Here is an 18,370-nt window from a genome sequence, read left to right on the forward strand (position 1 = left end):
ACCATCCCACTTGGCTATTTGTATTTACGTCTTTGTCAAAACTTCAATTGACTATATTTGCCAAACACCCAGTTGTAGGCAAATTAGGCAATAAATTTGGCGAATATACTGACCACTCATGTCAGTTTTGGCAAATACGCCAATACGAATAGCCAAGTGGGGTAGCAGCATTAGATCTGATTAGATGTTCCCATCAGCGTGTGTTGTGGAGGCTGGTCACGGCGGGTTGCGCCGCGCACGCGCAGCGCCCGCGAGCGTCACAAGACGTGCGCCCTCGCCCCGCGGCGGCGTGACATCAATCTATGTATTTTTAAGTGCTAAAGAGGAAATATTTCTATATAATTATGATGGTATCTAATTTCTATAACTGTATTCCTTTATCTGAACCTAAGGCTTGAAGTGCTAAGGAAGGTTTGGGGTCTACTAACCCGCAATAGGCCAGCGTGGTGGACTAGGCCTAAAACCATTTCTTAATTTTCGTATGTTCCAAAGACCAGTGCCCCAGCAGTGGGGATGTGATGGATGTGCTAAAGAACAGGTTATATTATATGGCACCTTTGAGCCCCTAGCTTACCACCAACTGTGAAATAGGATGTTGTGAGGGTTTGTTTGTCGGGAAAGATCTTTGCGAGACTGAAATAAGTTTTTATTATAACATTTGCTTTAGGTTGTTGTACACTATATAGACGCAGTCTTCACTTCCCTACATGATAACATATTAATTAATTTAATTAAAAAAACCTTCTAACGAACCTCTGAAGTTTGAAGATAAATACAACGAAGGTTTTTAACCATGTATTTTACTAAAATGAATTAAAATCTAGTATACCCGTTAACAACTGGTTACGAAGATTAATTAAAACCCATTTAGGTACCTACATTGAAATTTTATTGTCTTTATGGGATTATGAACCAGAGGTATTTATGCGCAAAATGTAAATGGCTTTATAATGAAATTATTAATTGAAGTTTAAGCGTTTCCCCTATATTCATATGAGAGGCGATAATATGATAATTATGTAGATACCCATGGTTTGTAAACGCGCTATAACACCACTTGCGGGATAACTTGTATCGCTACTGCAGTGTTGGGTTTGAGCTAAGTTTAGGCTTTGACTAGTTTTTTATTTGAATTATTTATGGAAGTCCTGGGAAGTTGAGTTAACTCCTGTCGCGCAGATCGCGGGCGACAGCTAGTCCCTATAAAGTTTATTAGCTTGCAGTGTCACAAGATGGGGGGGAACTGGGAAGTAGATACGTAGGGGGGGGGGGGATATGACGTAGTCGCCTCGGCCGATGAAGCCTCGCGAGCCCGATCAATCCTATTAGCACCCCATATCGTGTCGTATCGCTTAACTTATTCAACTACATTTTCGACTGAATTATCGATTCCCTCAGTAGCTGTAGCATTTTATGAGCCGTACAAAGTTGCGTGAGCATGTGAGGTTTTAAACTGGAGGTTTTACAAAATACAAAATAGGTTTTGGTTTACGAAATAATAGTTATGTTAGACCTAGCGTAGTTTTATGTAAAACAGTGTTTAATTTACATAGAAAATAACCAAATCACTTAAACTTTCAAACAATAATAAAAACTTTGGTATTTGTGTGGAAGCAGCCTTAGAGTCTATCGGTTCATCCAGTTTAAATAGACAAATGGAATAAAAATAACGAAACAAAACTCATATTTTCAAAATTAACTAAGTAAATCCTTGGCTTAACTGTGAAACATCTTGTTAAATAAGCTCCTGATAAATATTGCACTAGTGTCGGCATTTCTGCTCAGCCATTGTCCACAGGCGTCTTCATTTCTGCAACAAGTTATCCACTTACACTAGGCAGATTATCTGGAAGTGCATTTTAATGTTTCTTTATCTGTTCTTGTGTATCTTGCAACACATACTTCAATATTATGTATCTATAGTCATATACATAAGATAAGGTCATGTTCTACCAAAACCATGCAATTTCCAGTCAAAAATAACTGGTAGTACATAGATTTTAAATGAGCGGAACCAATTTCCTTGCGATAAAATACAATATGTGGTACACAAGTGTGGTAAGATCTATTGTATAGGACATGTTTTCTCGGTTATCTTACAAACTATTTGTTGTTTAATATTTATGAGACAGTATTATGTTTTCCTGACATATCGGTATCTATTAAAGATGTAGTGTTAGGTTAGAAGATAGGAAACTTAAATTTGCTTTAGATGTGGGGGCTTTACGAGTGTAATAAGTGCAGGACGGTGTGTGTTCTTGCTATTATGTATCACTAATTACTATATTTGTATCTAAAACATAATAACAGAACTATTAGTATTAGGTAAATACTATAATACCAATAAATGTACCGATATCATGACAGTCCTCCGAAACTTCGTATTTCGTCAAGCAAGAGTAGCCCCCTTGCTACGACTCTGCTGCAAACACCGCTCAGCGTACACCTGCGTGAAAACGGCAGGCCTTCAGCGTCGTAGCTACCTTACCAAGCCGTCGTAGTCCTAGCTATCGAGGGCTGAACGCGACTATAGAGGTATTATAGCTATGATGACATTGTAAAGTAGGTAAATAGGTGTAAACAATACCGACTTAATACCGACCGATACCATAGACTAATATTGTTGTACTGACCGATACAGAAAGCCCATAACCTAAAACTGCAAAAGCGAAGTTAAAAGCTCTGAATCGTAGTTTTTTTAGGCATAATACTTATGTAATCGATTACTTTACTTCAAATACCATACCATATCTTAATCTTTACCTAACTTCCTAATCATAATCACTGATGTGATGACGCAGGTAAATTACAGCCTAAACATTGTGAACTTGGCACAAACCCAGTCCGGATAAGATGAAGCGCGCGTTATCAGTGGCTGTTATTACAACAATGATAGTGTCAGTCTTCTGTCACCCCTTGATTGATACATGAGGCCTCTGTTGGTTGAGCTCTGGAAATAGCCGAGTTCCAACATAACAAGGCTGCAGCTCGTCCTTGATACTGATGGTACCGTCATGAGAAAAGGGATCAAGTTTAAGTTTACAGTTACGTGAAAGGGCAGCCTATCTTATCTAATAAGCTTATTTATAGTAGTAAAAGCGGGTTTTATGTATGAGTTTCATAACTTATCTACTGGGGAACTTAATCGCTGCCTGAAAAAGAGGTATGCTATATGGAAGAAACTTATAAGTTTGAAAGGTCAATCCACCCATGTACCTACCTACGTTGCCACAATAAGGGTAGCCATCGATGCAATGCATTTTTTTGAGCGAGGTGACTTTGATCAGATTGAGATTGAGACGTCATTATCCAAGGTTTTATCTTCGGAGACGTCGTTTAGTATCTACGTAATACCTACTTTGAATAAGATTAATCCAGAATGAATTTTTTTCATGTCATGATTTACCAGTACCTATTACCTAAAACATGATATGTATATCGATTCAAAGCTTTCTAGATCACCATTATGTAACGTGGCTGGTGTTCATCTCAGGCATTGTCTATTTTGTCACGCACGAGAAGAATCACGTCAAATAATAGCATCGGGCTGATCTTAACCTTGCAGCAACACATGAGGCCCTGAACATAGGCTGAAGTATTGTTTCAGTACATAGGTTATTATTTACTTTCATCTCGATGTAAATACATAAATCTTAGATACTATCACTAATCACGATTGTTTACTGGTACTGAGGAGCCGCATAAATTACTTTAATTCTTGTTTAAATATAGAATAAACACACGTTCTATTGACATACATTTTGCTTCTGTACGATGCTCACGAATCTCGTAGTTTTATTGAAATACCTAGTTTTGTTTTCCTGTACAGCACCTTCTCAAATAACACACTGTAACTATATTTACGTAAATATACTTTTGTGTGGAATCTTAATTACTAATACTGCCTATCAATAATTTTAACAAAAAAACATTATATAATATTCATATGGCTCCCAAAAATACAAACTTTGTTTTTATTGATTAAATTAACCTGTACGGTTTTAATAAATAAAGCATACTTTTGTACTTATAAACATTTAAAATTAAAAATCACTTAATTAAAAACTCGACTTGCGACTGGACTCGCGTACCTAAAAGTATGTTTACTATCGTAGTTTATTTTCTCTATGATGTTTACAACCATGGAAAAGTACAATGTGAGTACCTGTACAAATAACATACAAATAGACTGCCTACTTACAGGCTCACAAAAATTCCATCCACCTATATCTTATTGCAGTAATACTTTTATCATGTGGGGCAGGGTTATCTTAAGATTTGATTGAGTAACAGACTGCCAAAACAAAACATAAAAATGTGAATAGCCTTATTAATTTTTCAGGACATTCATCATCTGTTAATTTTCAGTGATATAATTTACTAGTGCCGTATACATAGATTATTCTATAACACTTAAGTACTTATACTTAAACACTTAAGCACTCTACTTACTAAATTTTTATCTAACCAGCCCTTGCATCTAACACCGATCGATATAATTAGAACAAATTCTAGCTGAAATTGTTATTAGATAATTTGAGTCAGGTAAATATATAAAAATAAAACAGTTCAATGAAATCAGATTGAGGTTTCCAGGTGGCCATATCACATGACTTCTTTATCAAAAAGCTAACATTTCTATTATATTTTCTTTAAAAACGAATTATGTCAACATTACATCCGCCACTGTGTGTTCAGGAGCGACTCCACACATTTATCTACAGTTTAATGCGGCGCCTCTCTGATTGACGGTCAACACGCGAAATAAGCAAATAACAGAAGCTTCAGATCACGTTCAATGAATCGCAGTACCTTTTCAACTCAGGCGCGTTCCACAGCTATCTCTTCCATAGGCTCAAGTCAGCTTAGTAATAATTAAGTGACTATGTTTTTTCAATTTATGAATGTATGCCTACTTATCTTTACATGATTATGCTACGAAGTCAAAAGTTTATTAATAAACGAGCGTTATTTACCCAAATTGTTGCTGAGTAGTTAAGACTTACTGCTGCTCAGTGCGTTGATTAGGAAGCAAACATTACGAATTCTTTACTTCCAGTGTAATAAAGTTCAATGACTCATACATATAATTACATTAAACACCAAGGTTTCTTTTACAATATTACGTATGTATATTATGTAAATAAATGTGTAATAGAAAAACTCTCTTATTACACCTAATGATGACAAACAGCGACAGTGGATCGCGCGACCTCGCTCGCAATCCGCCCAAACAAACCGGAGCGGTATTCCGTGCGATCGCCATAAATCGTCACTAAAGAAAGAATCCGCTGAAAGCAATAAGATCAACATTGAACGTTGTTTAAACAACTGTATTGGAACAGAACAATCAGTCCCTGGGTCGCAATAAGGCGTAATCCCTAGGGCGGGCGGCGCGCGCTCGTCGCTTCCGCCCGCCGACTCACAACTTCTAACTAGACACTGGGCAGCGCGCGCGGGTAGACTGCCTCTCATTTGGAGAAATGTGACTGTGGATTTTTATCCTTAAAAAATCTATAGACTTGTAAGTTTAGCGTAGTGAATATGTCGGATAAGTTGAATGAGTACGTGGGGGTGGTGGGGCGGCTGCACGGCGCGCGCGACCGGTGCCGCGAGCGCTGGGCCGCCTGGCGGGACCGCCACCCCGCCGGCGTCAAGGATGCCGTCAAGGAGTCCCTCTTCGGCATCCCCAACTCCGACAAGCCGCCCGAGATGGTGTGGCAGGACAGCGAGTTCAGCGATATTTATAGGTGAGGCTTCATGTTTGTCTTAAGATGAATAAGGTTCAAGTTGAAAATGAAAATAGTTTATTGTATAAAAAACACATGTTTGAAACCATTTGCAAGTTATTTATTCTTTTATTGCCCAATATAGGTACAGAAGTACCTAATGATGTACAAACAGGTGGACTTAATGCTAATTCATTTTCTACCAGTCACCCTGCCGGAGTTACAGGGATCAAATTGTTAATTGTAATTTTAATGTAAAATGGTTGTGAGCAGTTAAAGATGCTTTTTATAAAATGTTATCAAGTCGGTTTCTTATTACGTGATTACGTGACGTATCAAAGTCGATACATGATAAAATGTACGAAAATAAGGGTGATACACATAAAAGTTTATTATTAGCTTTCACAACAATGACATGACACTTTGTGTGGTTATCTATTATCTAGGAAATAACGGTAATCGTGTTGTTGTAGATTTCATTCCTGAACATATGTTTTAGTTTTTCAGTCTTTCTAACTGATAGAGGCATAAAAACATGCTCACGAATGTTTGATAATTTGTATTGTGTATATTGGCCATTATGGTCAATGCCTCAATTTTTTTTAAAGCGTACTTAGGTACGTATATACTGAGGTTAGTAGTAGAACTATCACATACATTTCGATCATTATATATTATATTTAGCTATAGAGCTTCTACTATATTATTGTATTTTTGAAGTTGTATTTCCTTTGCAGTCATCAAATATGTATAGGATTTGGAATGTCAAAAAACCAATAATAAGATGGACAGAGTATAAGTTCTAAACCGAACCAGACTGTACTACTCTCAATTTAATCAACACTAACGTTTGTACTGCCTTTGTGATTCTCTTTGCTAGTTCTCGAGCCAGCATCTACAGGAATCCAATTAGGGTTCCTCAGTAACCAACTTCATTATTCTGAATTAATTGGCCCGGAACCCGGAGGATATAATTAGAGACTAATGTGGACTAATGTATCGGACAAAGATACAGATGTTTGGATTATTGAGTATACAACATCGTAATGTACGTGAATGCTAATAAATTATTAATTCTTGTTGAATCTAAGCTATCTATAGGTACGCTTTTAAAATATATACGTTAACATAAAACTAGATACATTTGTTCTTAAAACTGTATGACACCAAAGCAGGTATAAATAAGCATTAATCTAAAGTCATGATGGAAAACTAAAGTTTACCATGACACTCACGAGCATTGAAAAAGTTACATTATCCGTGAGTGTACGAGCCTTACCGGAATCCAGAAAACCCTGACTAAATTTACACGTACACCAGCCACTCATTCTAATTTCTTATTTGATAAAACCTAACTCCATCCCCACATCCGCAGACGCAAAAGCCGCATGGAGCTGATGCGGATCTCTGCCGCCGTCATGGGCATCGAGTTCTCTTACGCGGGAGAGACGGCCTTCGTCTCACCAACGCTGCTACAGATCGGGGTGCCGCACCAGCAGATGACATTAGTGTGGGCGCTGTCTCCGCTGGTTGGCTTCTTCATGACCCCGCTGCTGGGGTCGTTGAGTGACAGGTGCCACTCCAGGTTCGGGAGACGGCGGCCGTTTATCGTGCTGCTCTCTATGGGAGTGCTGTTGGGTTTGTACATTTTTTACTGTATTTAGGATGTGTTGCAATAATTTATCGTATTCATGTGTGTTAAGAAAGTAGTGGTTATTTCTGAAAACGCGGATGGATAATTTAATTAATTACCCTCAGACTGGGTAACAGAGAAGTGTGACAGGAAGTGATATAAAAGCCATGTCTTCCGTGCCGATGTTTACTTGTCAAAGGTGGCGATTTACAAACCTCCTACAAACTCTTTGTACTAAAATAATTTCTACGTCTATTCGATACATAGACAAGCTGTAGATAACTAGGCTATTAATAAACTGTATAATACCTGACAAACTACAACTACCATCAAATTCGCAGGGCTAATCCTGGTGCCCAACGGCGAGTCTCTAGGCTACGCTATGGGCGACGCAGGGGCGCCCAACCGCACCGCCGTTCCCTCAGCGCTGGGTCCGCGCAGCTCCGCGCTCGACACCCCTGAGGGGCCCGCAGTGGGCGCGCACCACCCCTGGGGCGTGCTGTTCACGGTGCTAGGCACAGTGTTTCTGGACTTCGATGCTGATGCGTGCCAGAGCCCCGCCAGGGCTTACTTGCTGGATGTTACTGTGCCAGGTCAGTGAAATTATTTTGTACTCATTGAGCTAATATTTGAAATAACAAGTATTTTTAACCGACTTCAAAAAAAGGAGGAGGTTCTCAATTCGTCGGGATCTTTTTATGTGTAATACATGTACATGTGTATGATCGCGTATGCGCAAAGTCACACGCCTTCTGATTTGAATAAGAACGCTTTCGTTTTGTTAGTTTAGAAATAAAATTAAGTTAATCCGATACCTATATTACAGACTCTACCTAGCTTGGGGTCGGATGGCCGTGTGTGAGATGTTCCCACATATTTACTTATTTATTTATTTATAATCAAAGCGAAGTAGGTAAATAGCTCATGGGAAAACTTATTTATGCTGTGTACTGTGTATATTGCTACCAGAACCATAAAATGATGAAGAATCTCCGCTAAAGAAAATAGCATAGTAGGTACCTATGTATGAACTCATTCACGATCACGAGTTCCTATAGAAATCCTTCTTTCTAGATGAGTTTGCTTGCTAATTTTCTTCATAGACTAATGAGGCAGAAAATGTTTAACTAGTTTATGAGTGTTCTGAAGAATTCAAAAGACTGACCGAGCTTGACTTTGTAACTATTTACTTAGTTTGCAACAATCAACTTAGGTACCAGTTCGGTATTAAATGAGATAAAATTTACATAGTTTGAAAAGTGTAAATTTTAGGAGTAAAGTTTTCAGCGATCTATTTTTTACGGGTAAGTATTGTGCAAAATAGTAAATATTCGCTTAAGGCTGAACTTTGGCAGCTTTTACCGTACTTTGTAAATAAATATATTCGGTAATTTCACCTAAGTTGTTCTGAAGTTCGTACTTTCTACATTCCGCATTCAGCACATCTCTATTGGCCCCTTTCATCTCTACGACAAAGAATCCTTTCCACATGAGAAGTTATTTAAAGATATACAATTTTATATATCGAATTATTTATTTATTTTATTTTATTTTTGTTTATTTTTGTTTATTGGAGAACAAACAGAGGCAAACACATAGTAAGATTTCTATAAATTAAATAAAATTATCTAGGCGAATTTACCTCCTGGGACATTCTCACTAAGAAATCTATTACAAACAAAGAAAGAAAGAAAGATTACCGGCTTACAATGCCTAATGACCCAATAAAAAAAAAAAAACATTTATTTACCTAGTTCAGAATTTGATCGTAATGTTGATTTAATCAAACGTGTATTTATTGAAAGGGATATAAGTTGTTTTTTTGCTACAGACGACCACGTTAAGACTTTGTTTTATACTGGTATTTAGTGATAGTAGTTGTTTTTCTCCAGAGGACCACGCGAAGGGGCTGAGCACGTTCACGGTGATGGCGGGGCTCGGCGGGTTCATGGGGTACGCGCTGGGCGGGATCAACTGGGACGAAACTAGATTAGGTAAGTAAATGCACGAGGGTTACTGGAAAAAGATTAAGTATAGAAATAGCTTTACAAAAAATTCAACATTTTTTTTAAGCTAGAGTTATTTTTCGTCAGTATAAGACCTACCAAGTTTTGTCTCCGGATTAATTATTATGTTGAATGGTAATGCGAATTCGTATCCTTCATTTCCCGGTACCGTAGGCGGAATTATAAATAGCCACAGATGTTGTAGTAGCAACAGGTATCCCTATAAATATCATGCTAATTTTATTTATGAGGTTACCCAAATCATGTGGTATTGTTATATGAATGGTGTTTGGTATACCTACATAAAATATATCAATTTCCGTAATCGATTTTTTATCTGATTTTGAAAGCACTTCATTAAATTAATTGAGTTGAAAACAAAATTAATTTAATGAATGAAACAAAATTAAAATGTGCAACTACACCAAACCACCTTCACCAGGCGACTTCTTCGGCGGCCACGTGCGCGCGGTCTTCTCTCTCATCACCGTGATCTTCGTGGCCTGCGTCTCCGCGACCGTCACCAGCTTCACCGAGGTGCCCCTCCCCCAGCTGCAGGGACAGGAGCAGTTCAGGAAGCTGGCTGAGGAGGAGAGGAACCAGGAGACCTCGTTCGACTGCGCGGACGAGGTTGTGGAGAAGAACGGGATTAAGCGGGAGAACACGACTTATGGGTCGTTGAATCCTACTGAGGTATGGGATGTTAATGAATAGCTGTTACAAGAGCATAAATACATTGGTATTGTTAACACTTACAGAAATAATAAAAGTGATAAAAAGCCATTAATTTCTGCGATCCGGAGTGCACCCACGCTATGCTTGCCAGTTCGTAATCTCTACTCGAAAAGTCTTTTGCTCCACTGTTTATCGTTCCGTTCGTCGGTAGATGTGGCCTGCCTACTGTTACTTCAGTCTCAGATTAACTATTAAAGTTACCTACAGCTTCAAATTTTAAGATCTTTGTCGGATACTTTAATTACATACCTTACGAATTATGTCATTTCTGGTGCAATCTATATCCTTTCATTCATAATAATAATCAAGTTATTATTCTTGTGTCCAGCTAGCAGCGCCCCTAGCGCACTCGGGCCAGCCGCTGTCCCTCGGGCACTACCTGCGCTCCATCGTGCAGATGCCGGCGTCGCTGCGCGTGCTGTGCCTCACCAACCTGTTCTGCTGGATGGCGCACGTGTGCTACTCGCTCTACTTCACCGACTTCGTGGGGGAGGCGGTGTTTGGTGGGGATCCTGCTGTGAGTTGGACTAGTTGTATGTATGTTGGTGCCATCGAAGTAGAAAAAAGGGGCGAAATGAGGCTAAGTTAGTCGATTTCACTGTGACGAAGAGCCCGACACACACACATTCACACTCAAAGTAAGCCAGTCCGCCGCCGTGCGCCAATCACGTCGCTCCTACGCACCCACACACTCTCATGTCACCGCCATTGTTGTGCCTAATTTTTTAGTTAGCGAGATTTCTTCCGCCTTTTTTTCCATTTCGATGGTTGGTGCATCCAGCTAGCAGCGCCCCTAGCGCACTCCAGCGAGCCGCTGTCCCTCGGGCACTACCTGCGCTCCATCGTGCAGATGTGTTTGGAGGTTATCCTGTTGTAAGTCAGACTAGTTACATATATGTTGGTTTATCCAGCTAGCAGTGCCCCTAGCTCAATATGGCGACGGAGGGGATCCTGTTGTAAGTATTATTATTATGTCCAGCTAGCAGCGCCCCTACCCCACTCGGGCGAGCCGCTGTCCCTCGGGCACTACCTGCGCTCCATCGTGCAGATGCCGGCGTCGCTGCGCGTGCTGTGCCTCACCAACCTGTTCTGCTGGATGGCGCACGTGTGCTACTCGCTCTACTTCACCGACTTCGTGGGGGAGGCCGTGTTTGGTGGGGATCCTGCTGTAAGTTGTACTAGTTTTATTTATGTTGGTGCCATCGAAGTAGAAAAAAGGGCGGAAGGAGGCTAAGTAAGTCAATTTCACTGAAACGACGAGCAGACACACACACATTCACATTCAAAGTAAGTCAGTCTGTCGCCGCGCGCCAATCACGTCGCACCTACGCCCTTACACACTCTCATGTCACCGCCATGGTTGTGCCTCATTTTTTAGTTAGCGAGATTCCTTCCGCATTATTTTCTACTTCAATGGTTGGTGCATCCAGCTAGCAGCGCCCCTAGCTTACTCTGGCGATGGAGGGGATCCAATTGTAAGTATTATTCTTACATCCAGCTAGCAGCGCCCCTAGCTCACTCCAGCGAGCCGCTGTCCCTCGGGCACTACCTGCGCTCCATCGTGCAGATGCCGGCGTCGCTGCGCGTGCTGTGCCTCACCAACCTGTTCTGCTGGATGGCGCACGTGTGCTACTCGCTCTACTTCACCGACTTCGTGGGGGAGGCGGTGTTTGGAGGGGATCCTGCAGTAAGTTGTGCTGTTTTTATGTATGCTGATGCTATCGAAGTAGAAAAAAGGGCGGTAGGAGGCTCGCTAACAAAATACTGAGGCGCCCGAAGTTAGTCGATTTCATTGCTACGACGACGAGCCCGACACACATTCACACTCAAAGTAAGTCCGCCGCCGCGCGCCAATCACGACGCACCTACGCACCCACGCACCCACACACTCTCATGTCACCGCCATTGTTGTGCCTCATTCTTTAGTTAGCGAGATTCCTTCCGCCTTTTTTTCTATTTCGGATGGTTGGTGCATCCAGCTAGCAGCAACCCCTAGCTTACTCTGGAGAGCCGCTGTCCCTCGGGCACTACCTGCGCTCCATCGTGCAGATGCCGGCGTCGCTGCGCGTGCTGTGCCTCACCAACCTGTTCTGCTGGATGGCGCACGTGTGCTACTCGCTCTACTTCACCGACTTCGTGGGGGAGGCGGTGTTTGGGGGGGATCCTGCTGTGAGTTGTACTAGTTTTATTTATGTTGGTGCCATCGAAGTAGAAAAAAGGGCGGAAGGAGGCTAAGTAAGTCAATTTCACATTTTCACACACACATTCACACTCAAAGTAAGACAGTCCGCCACCGCGCGCCAATCACGTCGCATCTACGCACCCACACACTCTGATGTCACCGCCATTGTTGTGTTGTTGAGCCTCAATATTTAGTTAGCCAGATTCCTTCTTTTTCCCTCTTCCCTATTCCCTCTTTTTCTACTTCGATGGTTGGTGCATCCAGCTAGCAGCGCCCCTAGCGCACTCGGGCGAGCCGCTGTCCCTCGGGCACTACCTGCGCTCCATCGTGCAGATGCCGGCGTCGCTGCGCGTGCTGTGCCTCACCAACCTGTTCTGCTGGATGGCGCACGTGTGCTACTCGCTCTACTTCACCGACTTCGTGGGGGAGGCCGTGTTTGGAGGGGATCCTGCTGTGAGTTGGACTAGTTAGCTTTCGGTTTCATCTCAGAGGCTTTTGCAGAAGTAATTGCCGTGGAAGTGAAGTAACGTGTACAAACAGCACATACCATTCACTTTAGCTTTAGTGACTAAAATATGCATACGTTTGACAGTTGCATAGCTTCTCGATGATTGTTCTTGTAAAGGCCTTTCAAGTCATTTAATCGACATGGGCTTTCATCACCTCTGAATGCGTCTAATACTTCATATTATTAGTATAGAATCCCGTCCTTCCGATATCGTACGGAACGGACGCATAGCATTCAGTATTCTTTGTATGGAAATTCACACAAGTGCGTCCACTTCATCGGCAAACGGCTTTGCCGCACCGCCGCCGCCGTTTCTTCATACATTTATGAAAATTTGTTTAGCCTATACGTACAATACCGATTATTACCGATAGATGAACTCTTACCTTTAAACATACACCTTCTCACCCACTTATTAATCAAATTTACCCCTAATTTCCCCTCCACAATGTTCCAGGCGGCGCCGGGCACGGAGCGGCGCGCGTTGTACGAGGCCGGCGTGCGGTTCGGCTGCTGGGGCATGGCGCTGTACTCGCTGTCCTGCGCCTGCTACTCGCTCGTCATCGAGAGACTCATCAAGATGCTTGGGTTAGTACCACTTAGTATTCTTACTACCTACCACACTATTACTACTACCAAGCTAGAATATCTGCTCTTGGTTCAATAGAGCGTCTACCTGTTGCAGCGCACAGGATTACACAACAGGAACCCTGTAGTTTGGTAGTCTATAACATAATAATTATAGTTTATCTATTAAGGTAGGTAGTTAGGTAGTTTTATAACATCTTAATATTTATAGGTACTATTTTAGTTTAGGTTTATTAGTCGTAGATCACATTTTATTCTGTTTTATTTAATAAATTATCCAAGCTTTTAACAAATTATATTATATTATATTATATTATATATGTACAAAGCTTTATGAAATCTGTTCATAATTATAGTTTACTACTATAATAGCCATGTACAGAAGAATTATTATCTTTTGGAATAGAATAGGATAGAATACTAGCGCATACTGAGCTATTAGTCCAGCTTTAGTGAGAGGTTTTAATGTATTATACTTACTTTCATCATCGGGTGAGTTTGTTGGTAGGTAAATAGGAATACCGGGTAGGGTCATAGGGTGTATCTGTAAATTGGACACTGAATTGAAAACATCTTTATCTATAAACTATTCCAAGAACAAACATAAACAAACACCATCAACAAATTGAACGTAATGAGACGTAAGGGCAATGTAAAATATAGCGTGTCTCAAAACACGCAGAAGACTTCCTATAAAATTAATTAGGCGCTATTAATGACTTTTTTATCACCCCGTACGGCTTCCTACTGAATACTTCTAAGCTGTAGAGTTATGTAAGCGTGACTTTGAATGAAAATCTCATTAAAGTTGCAAGTGGTCAGCGATTCACCGCAGCAATCACTTTGTATGAGGTTGTTTACTTTCACCCTTCAACTTGCACTCGTGTGTAAACACACCAACTTCCTAGTGCTCTGCTAGCTTAGAAGCGGGAAGTCAAACACCCAACGGACAGCCACCTCTATGGCTGGTTGTTATAAGAACGAGGATAGCATGCTCGGTCGAGCAGAGAGCCGGCCCTTGACTTTCAGACCTGTTTCTGACTCAGTGTGTTCAGTTGTTTGGCTTCAAGCTGATTTAAAATCAATATCCGTACGATGGACGAGAACTAAACGGATGAAAATAGAGCCTGTGACCTTTTATCGGATCACAATAAAATTGCATTACGACATAAAAATTGCGAGTTATTTTATTAGTATCAAACTACAATCTGAGGAAAATTTACCGAAAATTTAGGCATTTAAATTTGATCTTCAGGTTTGTAATTTATAATGTATGCAGATACTGGAGATTTCCTAATTTTGTGAATTAAGTATCTACCCCACTGCCGATGATCCAGATATCCTAAACAACAAAATATAATATAGGAGAAAAAACACTCTACCTGTCCACATTCACAAGCTTCGAATCCCGTTATTCAATGCTAAAGAGCGATGAAAAAATATGACCATATTGCATTCGTCGTCTAGCTACCTACCACCTACTTATTTAAGGTCATCTGACGATCTGCTATAATCCTATTATATTATAATCGAACGTAGTTTGTAAGTAGTTTTTCGGGGGTAAACGGCTGAACCAATTTTTTATGAAAGGCATGTAGCACGTCCCAATATAGATTAACACATATATGCTACTTTTTACCCCAGAATTCGCACGGGAAAATACTTTAAATCAAAGCTCGCCGCCACCAGCGACTAATAACTCCTTGTATCCTCCTTCCAGAGCCCGGCGCGTCTACGTGGGCGGCCTGTGCACGTACAGCTGCGGCATGTTCCTGCTGTGCGCCCTGCGCGCGCGCGCCGCCGTCCTGCTGTTCAGCTGGACCGCCGGCGTCATGTACTGCACGTTGTTCACCATGCCCTACCTGCTGCTCGCGCACTACCACGCCACTGGCACGGTGAGGGAAGAAAGAAAGAAAATATACTTTATTGCCATACACCAAATTTTACACTTTAAAGTTTTGTTTAAAACCTTACCTTACCATTTTACTTAATCTAAACCTATTAATAGAGTAACACCTCAGCAAGTATATCTATCTACACATAATGGATCTGAGGCAAATGGCAACCGACTCAGCCATGTTGTCCGACATTCGTCTGAACAAGGCTCATCAAATAATCTCATGTATGAGTGGCTCATACATCCAGTCTGCTCCGTGATAAACAAATATTTTGCATGCTTAATTGCTTGTCTATCACCTTATGGTGAGCATAAAAACGTTGTTATAAAAACCGGCCAAGTGCGAGTCGGGCTCGCGCACAAAGGGTTCCGTAGCAGCAAAATTAAAGTTAAATCAACCTATCTCAAAAACTATAAGAGATACTTTGATCAAACCAAAAATCGTTGAAAGAGTTAATTAGCATGCATCACCTCTATTTTTTTTAGAATTTTATACCCCGTAGTTATAAAAATAGAGGGGGGGGGACATACTTTTTACGACTTTGAGAGCTGATATCTCAAAAACCGTTCACTTTAAGAAAAATGTTTTTTAGAAAACTTTATATCATTTTAAAAGACCTTTCCATTGATACCCCACACGGGTATGTACATCGAAAAAAAAAATTTCATCCCTCAGTTACATGTATGGGGGGCCCCACCCCCAATTCTTTTTTTTACTATTTAGTGTCATATTTTTGTAGCGGTTCATACAACACATATTCCCATCAAATTTCATCACTGTAGTACTTATAGTTTCCGAGTAAATCGGCTGTGACAGACGGACAGACGGACAGACGGACAGACGGACATGACGAAACTATAAGGGTTCCGTTTTTGCCATTTTGGCTACGGAACCCTAAAAATACAGTTATCTCTTATTTAAGTAAAATTGGCTTACTTGAAGATTGAAGGTAGTTTTCTTCCGGTGCCCGTCCTATTTTCCCACCTGTATAGTAAATATGATATTCAATGTATCTCATTAAATGCAAATTTAACTCTTACGATTTATGTACTAAGAAGCACAAGTTACTTGGTGCAATTCCTCCACTGTACCTACAAATACATCGGAGAGGGAGAGCTTTCTGAGCTTTTAAGCCAGACGTTCCATTCCCGGTATAAATCCAGCATACTCTCGTTCTCAACAAGTTAAATACATTTCAATTTGTGGATTGACGTTATTTACTTTTTAAAGAAATAACATTTCTTTTTATTTATTCTGCATTCGAAGCTGTTGAAGCAAAGTGAAAATAAAGCTATAGGTACTTAATTAATATTTACTGAAAGGTGCCTTCTGCTATCAGGCGGTTACAGAATTTTAATTGAGGATTTATTTGCCAGGCATAATTAAAATTCTGAAAATCAAAGCTGTTTCAAAAAACTTTCTAGATACTTTACATATTTGCCATCCGTCTGGTACAGATTGTAATGACTACGTAAGTACACCGATAATTTATGTATGTAATAACTGACTTTTTAGATTCGTGTGTACATCATCGTTCAGTACATTCATCATCGTTCATCGGGCCATTATCTATCCGAAACTGAAATTCAATTTGAATAAAAAAATAAATTAAACTATTCACCGTTCAGAAAAGGTCCTTATAGTCGGGTATTATTATTATTTAAGTAAACATGAATTCTGTAGCAAGCCTTCTAAAAAAGTGTATCTTTAACTTCCGACAAAAAGGGGGATGTTATAATTTTAACGTGCCTGTATATCTCTGAGTCTGTGTCTTTGCATCAGTCTGTGGTAGCGTAGCTCCCAAACGGTCATAGGTAATGTTACCCCGAGTATTCTTAGCAAAATTTTAACAAAATCGGCTGTTCAAAACTTATGCGACTTTTAGTGTTAAATATCGGGGTTTTCTATTAGTTTAGTACTTTTCTAGTAGTAGTATTAGTTTATACAGAGTTTTCCCCCCCGCAGTGGGACAGCGGCGGCGGCGGGTCGGGCGCGGCGCGCGGGCTGGGCACGGACGTGGCGGTGGTCAGCAGCTGCGTGTTCGTGGCGCAGCTCCTGGTCTCCGTCATCATGGGGTTCGCCGTCAAGCTGACCGGCTCCACGGCCGCCGTGGTCGCGGTGGCGGCGGCGCTGGCTGCTTGCGCGGCGGTGACTGCTAATCGGATCACGTACCTCGACTTGTAGTAGAGTTGTAGTCATAGGAATGCTTATTGTATAAATGATGGCGAAAATTCTTGTGCCAAACCATGTTTATTTGTCTTTCGAAATACGTTTTTTTTTTACTTAATAACTCATTTGTGCTGCCGATTTCCGACAGTTTACTGAAGAAATTCTACCTTTTATATGAACATTTAGATTTGTCTAAACCTCTTTCAGTACTGTCAGCCTATATTTTTGTCTATAGTAGTTTGCAATAGAATCCAACAATCATGTAAACAAACCAAATTGTCACGATTACTCCGTATTCACATAAACATAAACATAAACATAAACATAAACATAAACATAAACATAAACATAATTTTATTGTGCAATAAAAACTTAACTTAAATGGTGACGCCCTGACTCCTAAACTAGGAGCACCTGTATGTCAGGAGTCAGTGCCTTCCCAGAAATTGTACAGAAGTTTTGACGCTCTATGAATAATTAAATTATATGTTAACTAAACAATTTAACAAAGTATATTGTTAGTTTAATTATAATTAACATGCAAAATTAAATAAAAAGTAATGTAATCTCATTTTGACAATATTTTGTGGTAGGTATAACAATAATTTGCGATTGTATGTAATGTAGGTATATGTAATTATCTTTACTTTAATTGTAGGTAAGAACAACAGCACTCTCTATAAAATGATACATAACAAAACAAACTAACAGTTCTGAGCTTTTCTAAGTGAGTACAAGAAATTACTTAAATATGTATACAATATAAGTATGCAAAGAAGTTAAACAAGCACGACACTACAACTTCTTGCTTATTAGATTCTCGAGACCCACATAGTCAAACGTCCGCAGCCACTCGATTAATATGTTTTTTATTGCATTGTTACTAGCTGTCTTCACCTTGTATATAGAGTTAAATATATTG

General features: G+C 40.3%; 1 protein-coding gene across 1 annotated transcript; it reads left to right on the forward strand.

Annotated features, from left to right (window-relative positions):
- The first annotated feature begins 4,745 nt into the window (after window positions 1-4,745).
- Window positions 4,746-17,673, forward strand: LOC105382156 (proton-associated sugar transporter A). The gene is made up of 9 exons (XM_048623131.1): window positions 4,746-5,750; window positions 7,105-7,367; window positions 7,704-7,955; window positions 9,255-9,356; window positions 9,811-10,061; window positions 10,432-10,620; window positions 13,251-13,381; window positions 15,102-15,276; window positions 17,245-17,673. The coding sequence occupies exons 1-9, from the start codon at window positions 5,545-5,547 to the stop codon at window positions 17,461-17,463; spliced, it is 1,788 nt and encodes a 595-aa protein (XP_048479088.1). The 5' UTR covers window positions 4,746-5,544; the 3' UTR covers window positions 17,464-17,673.
- Window positions 17,674-18,370: the final 697 nt, after the last annotated feature.

This window comes from Plutella xylostella, chromosome 9 (assembly GCF_932276165.1).
Source record: "Plutella xylostella chromosome 9, ilPluXylo3.1, whole genome shotgun sequence".
NCBI lineage: Eukaryota > Metazoa > Arthropoda > Insecta > Lepidoptera > Plutellidae > Plutella > Plutella xylostella.